Source organism: Oncorhynchus kisutch, linkage group LG9, assembly GCF_002021735.2.
Source record: "Oncorhynchus kisutch isolate 150728-3 linkage group LG9, Okis_V2, whole genome shotgun sequence".
In the NCBI taxonomy this organism is placed as follows: Eukaryota; Metazoa; Chordata; class Actinopteri; order Salmoniformes; family Salmonidae; genus Oncorhynchus; species Oncorhynchus kisutch.
Window position 1 is genome coordinate 43,649,976 of NC_034182.2, and position 11,719 is coordinate 43,661,694.

At 45.9% G+C, this 11,719-nt stretch overlaps 1 protein-coding gene across 3 annotated transcripts in view; it reads left to right on the top strand.

Moving 5' to 3' along the window:
- LOC109909597 (tyrosine-protein kinase Tec) overlaps positions 1-2,261 on the top strand; it is a 63,373-nt gene extending 61,112 nt beyond the window's left edge. For 2 of the 3 annotated variants that reach the window (XM_031832647.1, XM_031832648.1), the window contains one exon: positions 1,280-2,104. In XM_031832647.1, the coding sequence (XP_031688507.1) occupies positions 1,280-1,363 (84 nt within the window). In that variant the 3' untranslated portion in view covers positions 1,364-2,104. Of the gene's footprint in view, positions 1-1,279 lie in introns of all 3 variants that reach the window. The other variant, XM_031832646.1, reaches the window with a different exon arrangement.
- The last annotated feature ends 9,458 nt before the right edge of the window (positions 2,262-11,719 follow it).

Below are 11,719 nucleotides of genomic sequence, written 5' to 3' on the forward strand. Positions count from 1 at the left end.
AGCAATGGAACGCGAGCTAACTCTCTTATGACCGCGCGTCACGAGCCCGTGGCACTCTGCAAGACCACTGACTCAAAGAGCCCTTATGAGCCCCTCCTTTAGAGTAGAATCCTCAAACAAGTTTCTAAAGACTGACATCTAGTGGAAGCCTTAGGAAGTGCAACATGACCAATATCCCACTGTATCTTCAATAGGGAATGAGTTCAAAAATGACCAACCTCAGATTCCCACTCCCTGGTTAGATTTTCTTCTCAGGTTTATGCCTGCCAAATGAGTTCTGTTATACTCACAGACATCATTCAAACAGTATTATAAACTTCAGGGTGTTTTCTATCCAAATATACTAATAATATGCATATATTAGCAACTGGGACTGAGTAGCAGGCAGTTTACTCTGGGCACCTTATTCATCCAAGCTACTCAATACTACCCCTGCAGCCATAAGAAGATGACTGATTCAAGTATTTTTTGCCAGATCCTAACTAGTATGTCAAATGTTATGTTCCTTTTGATGGCATAGAAGGCCCTTCTTGCCTTGTCTCTCAGATTGTTCACAGTTTTGTGTAAGTTGCCTGTGGTGCTGATGTTTAGGCCAAGGTATGCATAGTTTTTTGTGTGCTCTAGGGCAACAGTGTCTAGATGGAATTTGTATTTGTGGTCCTGGCGACTGGACCTTTTTTGGAACACCATTATTTTTGTCTTACTGAGATTTACTGTCAGGGCCTAGGTCTGGCAGAATCTGTGCAGAAGATCTAGGTGCTGCTGTAGGCCCTCCTTGGTTGGTGACAGAAGCACCAGATCATCAGCAAACAGTAGACATTTGACTTCAGATTCTAGTAGGGTGAGGCCGGGTGCTGCAGACTGTTCTAGTGCCCTCGCCAATTTGTTGATATATATGTTGAAGAGGGTGGGGCTTAAGCTGCATCCCTGTCTCATCCCCTGACCCTGTGAAAAAAAAAAAAATGTGTTGCCATTTTTAACCACACACTTCTTGTTTGTGTGCATGGATTTTATAATGCCATTTGTTTTTCCCATGACACCACTTTCCATCAATTTGTATAGCAGACCCTCACGCCAAATTGAGCTTTTTTTTAAATCAACAAGTCATGAGAAGACTTTGCCTTTGTTCTGGTTTATTTGTTAGTCAATTAGGGTGTGCAGGGTGAATACGTGGTCTGTCGTACGGTAATATTTGACATTTGCTCAGTACATTGATTTCACTGAGGACATGTACTCAAAATCTCTCTCTCTCTCTTTGCCTCCCTCCCTCCCTCTCTAGAGAGCGGAGGAAAGGCCATCGTTCTCTCAGATATCCATCTTGATCTCTGACGCTCTGGAAGAGGACAGCTTCTCCTCAGCCTGAACTGAATCAAATCCTCTCCTCTGCCTGAACCGGCCAATCAGATCGCAATCACCAATCGGATCTCCTCAGATCTACTCGATGGAGGACTGCTTTAATAAGGATCCAAACATTCCATACCACTCTTTCGTGATGGATCTCTCAAGATGGTTGATCACAATGGATTTTGTTAGACAGAAAGCTCACGTCCAGATACCATATACCCTTTTACCTCTTCTATCCTGTCTGACATGCTCACGTCCAGATACCATATACTATTTTACCTCTTCTATCCTGTCTGACATGCTCACGTCCAGATACCATATACTCTTTTACCTCTTCTATCCTGTCTGACATGCTCATGTCCAGATACCATATACTCTTTTACCTCTTCTATCCTGTCTGACATGCTCACGTCCAGATACCATATACTCTTTTACCTCTTCTATCCTGTCTGACATGCTCACGTCCAGATACCATATACTGTTTCGCCTCTTCTATTCTGGACTGTCTTCATTCTCTCCAGTCATTTTGTAATTTAACTGAACTAACTCAAGCCCTTTGCATGTCCTAACACAGCCAGTCCTGTTAGTCCTGTTAGTTTATATAGTTCAGTAGGTCCATTCATACATCGTGTCCTGTTTCAATACTCAAACGCATGTCCTCAATCCAGCTGTATGTTTACAAGGTAAATGTATGTTTTTAATACTACTGCAGCAGATTCAATGTAATCACAATAACATGAGTGACAATACCATTCTCTTATATGATTTTATTCTCTTACATCAAAGTCAAACACTCGTGTCCAACAGCCGTAATCAGGTGTTCCCGACTCCAGATTGATTTAAAAACAACAAAACTGCATTTTCAGTGAGAAGTAGGCATTAGTCTGAAAATGAAGAATAAAGGAAATTCACATGAGCACCACAATGCCTACTCCACACCCATGCTATACCAAGGGTTTACCACACCACAATGCCTACTCCACACCCGTGCTATACCAAGGGTTTACCACACCACAATGCCTACTACACACCCATGCTATACCAAGGGTTTACCACACCACAATTCCTACTCCACACCCATGCTATACCAAGGGTTTACCACACCACAATGCCTACTCCACACCCATGCTATACCAAGGGTTTACCACACCACAATGCATACTACACACCCATGCTATACCAAGGGTTTACCACACCACAATGCCTACTCCACACCCATGCTATACCAAGGGTTTACCACACCACAATGCCTACTCCACACCCATGCTATACCAAGGGTTTACAGCACCACAATGCCTACTCCACACCCATGCTATACCAAGGGTTTACCACACCACAATGCCTACTCCACATCCATGCTATACCAAGGGTTTACCACACCACAATGCCTACTACACACCCATGCTATACCAAGGGTTTACCACACCACAATGCCTACTACACACCCATGCTATACCAAGGGTTTACCACACCACAATGCCTACTCCACACCCATGCTATACCAAGGGTTTACCACACCACAATGCCTACTACACACCCATGCTATACCAAGGGTTTACAGCACCACAATGCCTACTACAGTAGCTATGTTGGTCTGCTCTACTGCAATGTAAAGTTTAAATTTAAACAACTGCTTTTGATTAATAAATATTATTCGGGGGTACTGGGGGTGTAGACTATGACAGACAACCACTCCTTGGGGGTGTAGACTATGACAGACAGCCTCTCCTTGGGGGTGTAGACTATGACAGACAGCCTCTCCCTGGGGGTGTAGACTATGATAGACATCCTCTCCTTGGGGGTGTCGACTATGACAGACAGCCTCTCCCTGGGGGTGTAGACTATGACAGACAGCCTCTCCTTGGGGGTGTAGACTATGATAGACAGCCTCTCCTTGGGGGTGTAGACTATGATAGACATCCTCTCCTTGGGGGTGTCGACTATGACAGACAGCCTCTCCCTGGGGGTGTAGACTATGACAGACAGCCTCTCCTTGGGGGTGTAGACTATGACAGACAGCCTCTCCCTGGGGGTGTAGACTATGATAGACATCCTCTCCTTGGGGGTGTCGACTATGACAGACAGCCTCTCCCTGGGGGTGTAGACTATGACAGACAGCCTCTCCTTGGGGGTGTAGACTATGACAGACAGCCTCTCCTTGGGGGTGTAGACTATGACAGACAGCCTCTCCTTGGGGGTGTAGACTATGACAGACAGCCTCTCCCTGGGGGTGTAGACTATGACAGACAGCCTCTCCCTGGGGGTGTAGACTATGACAGACAGCCTCTCCCTGGGGGTGTAGACTATGACAGACAGCCTCTCCTGGGGGTGTAGACTATGACAGACAGCCTCTCCTGGGGGTGTAGACTATGACAGACAGCCTCTCCTTGGGGGTGTAGACTATGACAGACAGCCTCTCCCTGGGGGTGTAGACAGCCTCTCCTGGGGGTGTAGACAGCCTCTCCTGGGGGTGTAGACTATGACAGACAGCCTCTCCCTGGGGGTGTAGACTATGACAGACAGCCTCTCCTGGACAATTTGGCCTGCTACAATTTTATTTATCATCTATAAAAAAAAAATGAAATTAACATGTAAAAAAAAATGAACAAATGTTGTTTCCATCAAATTGACTTGTAGCAGATAAAAGTGTGTGAGTAAATGTGTAGTGCTCATAACGATACCATTGGAGGTTAAATGCCCATGTACCAAATACAAAAAAGGACAAGTTCAATGTGTTTCCATGGCATTTTCAACTCTTTATGATAGTTCTGTCACAACATTACGTAGGTACAGCGAATGTCCCCACTCTGGTATTGTCACGTGCACTCTAGCCAACAGCTGACAGATACAGGTTTGGTATTGCCACGTGCACTCTAGCCAACAGTTGACAGATACAGGTCTGGTATTGTCACGTGCACTCTAGCCAACAGCTGACAGATACAGGTTTGGTATTGCCACGTGCACTCTAGCCAACAGCTGACAGATACAGGTCTGGTATTGTCACGTGCACTCTAGCCAACAGCTGACAGATACAGGTCTGGTATTGTCACGTGCACTCTAGCCAACAGCTGACAGATACAGGTCTGGTAATACCAGACCTGTATCTGTCAGTATCTGTCAGCTGTTGGCTAGAGTGCACATGACAATACCAGACCAGTATCTGTCAACTGTTGGCTAGAGTGCACGTGACAATACCAGACCTGTATCTGTCAGCTGTTGGCTAGAGTGCACGTGACAATACCAGACCTGTATCTGTCAGCTGTTGGCTAGAGTGCACGTGACAATACCAGACCTGTATCTGTCAGCTGTTGGCTAGAGTGCACGTGGCAATACCAAACCTGTATCTGTCAGCTGTTGGCTAGAGTGCACATGACAATACCAGACCTGTATCTGTCAGCTGTTGGCTAGAGTGCACGTGACAATACCAGACCTGTATCTGTCAGCTGTTGGCTAGAGTGCACGTGGCAATACCAAACCTGTATCTGTCAGCTGTTGGCTAGAGTGCACGTGGCAATACCAAACCTGTATCTGTCACAAGGAGAGGATGTCTATCATAGTCTACACCCCCAGGGAGAGGTACAGCGAATGTCCCCACTCTGGTATTGTCACGTGCACTCTAGCCAACAGCTGACAGATACAGGTCTGGTATTGCCACGTGCACTCTAGCCAACAGTTGACAGATACAGGTCTGGTATTGTCACGTGCACTCTAGCCAACAGTTGACAGATACAGGTCTGGTATTGTCACGTGCACTCTAGCCAACAGCTGACAGATACAGGTCTGGTATTGTCACGTGCACTCTAGCCAACAGCTGACAGATACAGGTCTGGTATTGTCACGTGCACTCTAGCCAACAGCTGACAGATACAGGTCTGGTATTGTCACGTGCACTCTAGCCAACAGTTGACAGATACTGGTCTGGTATTGTCATGTGCACTCTAGCCAACAGCTGACAGATACAGGTCTGGTATTGCCACGTGCACTCTAGCCAACAGTTGACAGATACAGGTCTGGTATTGTCACGTGCACTCTAGCCAACAGCTGACAGATACAGGTCTGGTATTGTCACGTGCACTCTTGCCAACAGCTGACAGATACAGGTCTGGTATTGTCACGTGCACTCTAGCCAACAGCTGACAGATACAGGTCTGGTATTGTCACGTGCACTCTTGCCAACAGCTGACAGATACAGGTGTGGTATTGCCTACTACACTAACAAGAATAATATGGACAAAAGTGCGAGATGATAATTTTTATTTGTCAAAGGGCAGCCAAGCATCGATCATCATGTCACCCGAATAAGAGCCTTTATACTTATTGTAAAGGAGCATCATCCCCGTGCTCTTTCACCACCCTGTGAAGTTCATCATCACTTATTTCATCTGTAGACTAACAAACTGCATGGTTTTCCATGATGTGGCTTCTCCTTTGTTCTTCAGACATGACGGCTACTTTACCCGCATGAAAAGGGTGGATGGAAACCTGGTTAATGACGTCGAGACATTTTGAGGATGCTGGAATTATACTTTGGATGAAGGCCGCACATGTCTACAGAAGTAAATTATTAATTAATTAAAATTAAAAAAATTGTGAATGTTTGTGTTTATAACAAATATATAACAGATACTTTATATACAGAATACTTTAAATAAAGTGAAATTATAAATATTTAGGCTATATTGAAACGTTGGGCTCAGGACGATTTGGGAGAATGATGATCTGAAACAGATCATGGTGTTGTTCAGTATCCGCAGTACAAATACGGTCTGACTGGGTTGCTCCTGCACCTTTCTAGCCCTGTGTAGAACTGTCCAGAGTCGACCCACAACGGATCCAAATTAAACATTCAATTCACTGTCCAGAGTCGACCCACAACGGATACTAATTAAACATTCAATTCACTGTCCAGAGTCGACCCACAACGGATCCAAATTAAACATTCAATTCACTGTCCAGAGTCGACCCACAACGGATCCAAATTAAACATTCAATTCACTGTCCAGAGTCGACCCACAACGGATCCAAATTAAACATTCAATTCACAGGACTTTTGCTCCGTTATTCAATTATTGTCATTTTTAAAATGTTAAACACACTTGAAAACAATAATGTAGTTATTTATTGCATTACCTATAGGCTAGTCTAGGGAGGATCATAGTGGTTGTAGGATCAGTGTTGTTGTAGGCTAATCTAGGGAGGATCATTGTGTTGTTGTAGGCTAGTCTAGGTAGGATCATAGTGGTTGTAGGCTAGTCTAGGGAGGATCATTGTGTTGTTGTAGGCTAGTCTAGGTAGGATCATAGTGTTGTTGTAGGCTAGTCTAGGTAGGATCAGTGTTGTTGTAGGCTAATCTAGGTAGGATCATAGTGTTGTTGTAGGCTAGTCAAGGGAGGATCATAGTGTTGTTGTAGGCTAGTCAAGGGAGGATCATAGTGGTTGTAGGCTAGTCTAGGTAGGATCAGTGTTGTTGTAGGCTAGTCTAGGTAGGATCAGTGTTGTTGTAGGCTAATCTAGGGAGGATCATTGTGTTGTTGTAGGCTAGTCTAGGTAGGATCATAGTGGTTGTAGGCTAGTCTAGGGAGGATCATTGTGTTGTTGTAGGCTAGTCTAGGTAGGATCATAGTGTTGTTGTAGGCTAATCTAGGGAGGATCATTGTGTTGTTGTAGGCTAGTCTAGGTAGGATCATAGTGTTGTTGTAGGCTAATCTAGGTAGGATCATAGTGTTGTTGTAGGCTAGTCAAGGGAGGATCATAGTGGTTGTAGGCTAGTCTAGGGAGGATCATAGTGGTTGTAGGCTAGTCTAGGGAGGATCATAGTGGTTGTAGGCTAGTCTAGGGAGGATCATAGTGGTTGTAGGCTAGTCTAGGGAGGATCATAGTGGTTGTAGGCTAGTCTAGGGAGGATCATAGTGGTTGTAGGCTAGTCTAGGGAGGATCATAGTGGTTGTAGGCTAGTCTAGGGAGGATCATAGTGGTTGCACATGTGACATGCTGGTAGAAATGAGGTCCAGAGGCACCGCCTCTGGATGAGCATTATCCTGTTTGCTTGTGGAGAGCAATGCCTCGAGACTTCTTTAAAATGAGACATTGTGCACCAGCTGTTATTAACAAATAGACACCACCGCCCCTCGACGCAGATGCACCCCGCCAGCTCCATGTTTCACCGAGACGTGGTTGAAGGATGACACTGATAAGATATTACTGAATGATCTACGATTTAGACTATTATCCAATGATAAGTCTTAATCGTAGATCATCAAGTTTATTATCCAATGATAAGTCTTAATCGTAGATCATCAAGTTGCTTATCCAATGATACTCTTAATCGTAGATCATCAAGTTGCTTATCCAATGATAAGTCTTAATCGTAGATCATCAAGTTTATTATCCAATGATAAGTCTTAATCGTAGATCATCAAGTTGCTTATCCAATGACAAGTCTTAATCGTAGATCATCAAGTTTATTATCCAATGATAAGTCTTAATCGTAGATCATCAAGTTGCTTATCCAATGATAAGTCTTAATCGTAGATCATCAAGTTTATTATCCAATGATAAGTCTTAATCGTAGATCATCAAGTTGCTTATCCAATGATAAGTCTTAATCGTAGATCATCAAGTTGCTTATCCAATGATAAGTCTTAATCGTAGATCATCAAGTTTATTATCCAATGATTGCACGTTGGCCAAAGTCAGACTCATTTAAGATAAGGCACTTTGGAACTCTGTTGCAACTGAGAGGACGGACGATTTTTACGCACTTCAGCACTCTGCTGTCACGTTCTGTGAGGCCTACCACTTCGCTGCTGAGCCGTTGTTGCTCCTAGACGTTTCCATTTCACAATAACAGCACTTACAGTTGTCCGGGGCAGCTCTAGCAGGGCAGAAATGTGTACTTACCGACTTGGAAAGGTGGCATCCTATGACGGTGCCACATTGAAAGTCACTGAGCTCTTCAGTATGAGCCATTCTACTAACAATGTTTGTCTATGGAGATTGCATGGCGGCGTGCTCAATTTTATACACCTGTCAGCAACAGTTGTGGCTGAAATAGCCACATCCACTAAATTGAAGGGTTGTCCACATACTTCTGTATAGTCTACCTAGAACAGGTGGGGGGCCAAGAGGGGACTTTTGACAACCAGCTTTAATGTCTGTTTTCCCCCCCAACTAGTGGGAAACAAGAGCCTGCCAACACAGACAATAGTCCTGTCCTCTAAAAACGCCAGCAGCACGTTTTCTAGTTCACGGCAAAGTGGTTAAGTTATATCGTTGTCTACCGACGCTCTAAAAACCACACAAACAAATAGGAAAAAAGGACATGAGAGCAAGGAGCAAAATGTTAAGATTTTATTTACAAAGCAAATTTTTGTACATTTTGTCTTAACTTACAGAAAGTTAAAAAAAAACAAAGCCACAACTAAGAGGCTTGCATCCCCAGTGGTACCCTACGTAGTGCACTACTTTGACCAGGGCCCATAGAGTAGTGCACTACGTAGGGGATAGGGTGTGGCTGCTAGCTCCGGTCCAAACCCAAAACACAAGGGAGGAGACAGACAGCAACAACAAAAAATAAAGTCTTCTGAAAAAATATTTTAAAAGCTCTGGTTGTGTCCTACATGGCCCCCTATTCCCTATATAGTGCACTAAAGAGACCTACGTGGGCCCTAACCAAAAGTAGTACGTGCACAAAATAGCCAATAGGGTGCCATTTGGTACATAGGCACTGTTGGGGGGAGGTCCCCTTGTTTGGGAAAGTTGGGTGGTTTGTTGGTTGGCTGGAGGGATTTGGGGGAAAGGGCAGAGACAGGCAAGTAGGGGGCAACAGAAGGCAAAGAGGGGTATCTGAGATCCCGAGGGGTCGGGAGGTGTGAGATACCGAGGGGTCGGGAGGTGTGAGATACCGAGGGGTCGGGAGGTGTGAGATACCGAGGGGACGGGAGGTGTGAGATACCGAGGGGTCGGGAGGTGTGAGATACCGAGGGGTCGGGGGATGAATTGTTACCGAATCAACGCAATATTAGCCACATTCAGTGAAACATAGCGAAACAAAAACGAACTAGGTCCATATGCAAATAGACCGTTGCCATATATGGCTCTGTGACATTTACCTTGGACTGTGTTTACAACGGAGGTTGAGTAGACGGCCTGTTGTGAGATTAAAGACAGCTACATGCGAACACATTGTTCATATCCTTTTCTAGTTAGTGAGAACCTACAGATCATGTGTAGTCAGCAATAGAGTGATTGCTAGAGTGATTGCTTTCTACAAGAGCACAAAACATACATTTCTAGACATCTAGTGAGTAATGGTAAAGAACATTTTTTTTTAAACGTCTTAAAGGGGCAGTGTTGTATTGAGACCGGCTTGATTAAGCTCAGCAGCCAATAGACAAGAGGGGTAGCATATTATATCTAATTCTCTGTAGTAATGGTACGGGAATAATAATGCATTCCTTGTATCAAATATGACATTTTCAGTCACTTCCTGTTTTGCCCCCCGAAAGTCTCATAGAATGTAGGCCTACATTGAACACAATACGTTGTCTGCTACTGTAGGCTGAATGACAGAACAGCTATTTCCATGTTAAAATATTATGGGATTAATTTTCTCCATTGTTTTTGATGGTAGGCCTGTCTGGTAGTCCTACATTAGGATCAAATAGCCACAGCAGCCAACTTGACCACAGTTAAACTGTAACTTAAAGTGGGTATCAGAGCCTCTGAGGGGAGGTATCAGAGCCTCTGAGGGGAGGTATCAGAGCCTCTGAGGGGAGGTATCAGAGCCTCTGAGGGGAGGTATCAGAGCCTCTGAGGGGAGGTATCAGAGCCTCTGAGGGGAGGTATCAGAGCCTCTGAGGGGAGGTATCAGAGCCTCTGAGGGGAGGTATCAGAGCCTCTGAGGGGAGGTATCAGAGCCTCTGAGGGGAGGTATCAGAGCCTCTGAGGGGAGGTATCAGAGCCTCTGAGGGGAGGTATCAGAGCCTCTGAGGGGAGGTATCAGAGCCTCTGAGGGGAGGTATCAGAGCCTCTGAGGGGAGGTATCAGAGCCTCTGAGGGGAGGTATCAGAGCCTCTGAGGGGAGGTATCAGAGCCTCTGCGTTCACAGTAAAACGCGCGATGGTAATTGAACAGACTTTTCACAACAACCATGTTTTCACTCAGCCAAGAATTTGAGGGGACGTTGGTGGGGAGGTATCAGAGATATTGAGGGGGTGGAGGGGAGGTATCAGAGATATTGAGGGGGTGGTGGGGAGGTATCAGAGATATTGAGGGGGTGGAGGGGAGGTATCAGAGATATTGAGGGGGTGGAGGGGAGGTATCAGAGATATTGAGGGGGTGGAGGGGAGGTATCAGAGATATTGAGGGGGTGGAGGGGAGGTATCAGAGATATTGAGGGGGTGGAGGGGAGGTATCAGAGATATTGAGGGGTGGAGGGGAGGTATCAGAGATATTGAGGGGGTGGGGGGGAGGTATCAGAGATATTGAGGGGGTGGAGGGGAGGTATCAGAGATATTGAGGGGGTGGAGGGGAGGTATCAGAGATATTGAGGGGGTGGAGGGGAGGTATCAGAGATATTGAGGGGGTGGAGGGGAGGTATCAGAGATATTGAGGGGGTGGAGGGAGGTATCAGAGATATTGAGGGGGTGGAGGGAGGTATCAGAGATATTGAGGGGGTGGAGGGGAGGTATCAGAGATATTGAGGGGGTGGAGGGGAGGTATCAGAGATATTGAGGGGGTGGAGGGGAGGTATCAGAGATATTGAGGGGGTGGAGGGGAGGTATCAGAGATATTGAGGGGTGGAGGGGAGGTATCAGAGATATTGAGGGGGTGGAGGGGAGGTATCAGAGATATTGAGGGGGTGGAGGGGAGGTATCAGAGATATTGAGGGGGTGGAGGGAGGTATCAGAGATATTGAGGGGTGGAGGGGAGGTATCAGAGATATTGAGGGGGTGGAGGGAGGTATCAGAGATATTGAGGGGGTGGAGGGGAGGTATCAGAGATATTGAGGGGGTGGAGGGGAGGTATCAGAGATATTGAGGGGGTGGAGGGGAGGTATCAGAGATATTGAGGGGGTGGAGGGGAGGTATCAGAGATATTGAGGGGGTGGAGGGGAGGTATCAGAGATATTGAGGGGGGGAGGGAGGTATCAGAGATATTGAGGGGGTGGAGGGGAGGTATCAGAGATATTGAGGGGGTGGAGGGGAGGTATCAGAGATATTGAGGGGGTGGAGGGGAGGTATCAGAGATATTGAGGGGGTGGAGGGGAGGTATCAGAGATATTGAGGGGGTGGAGGGGAGGTATCAGAGATATTGAGGGGGTGGAGGGGAGGTATCAGAGATATTGAGGGGGTGGAGGGGAGGTATCAGAGAT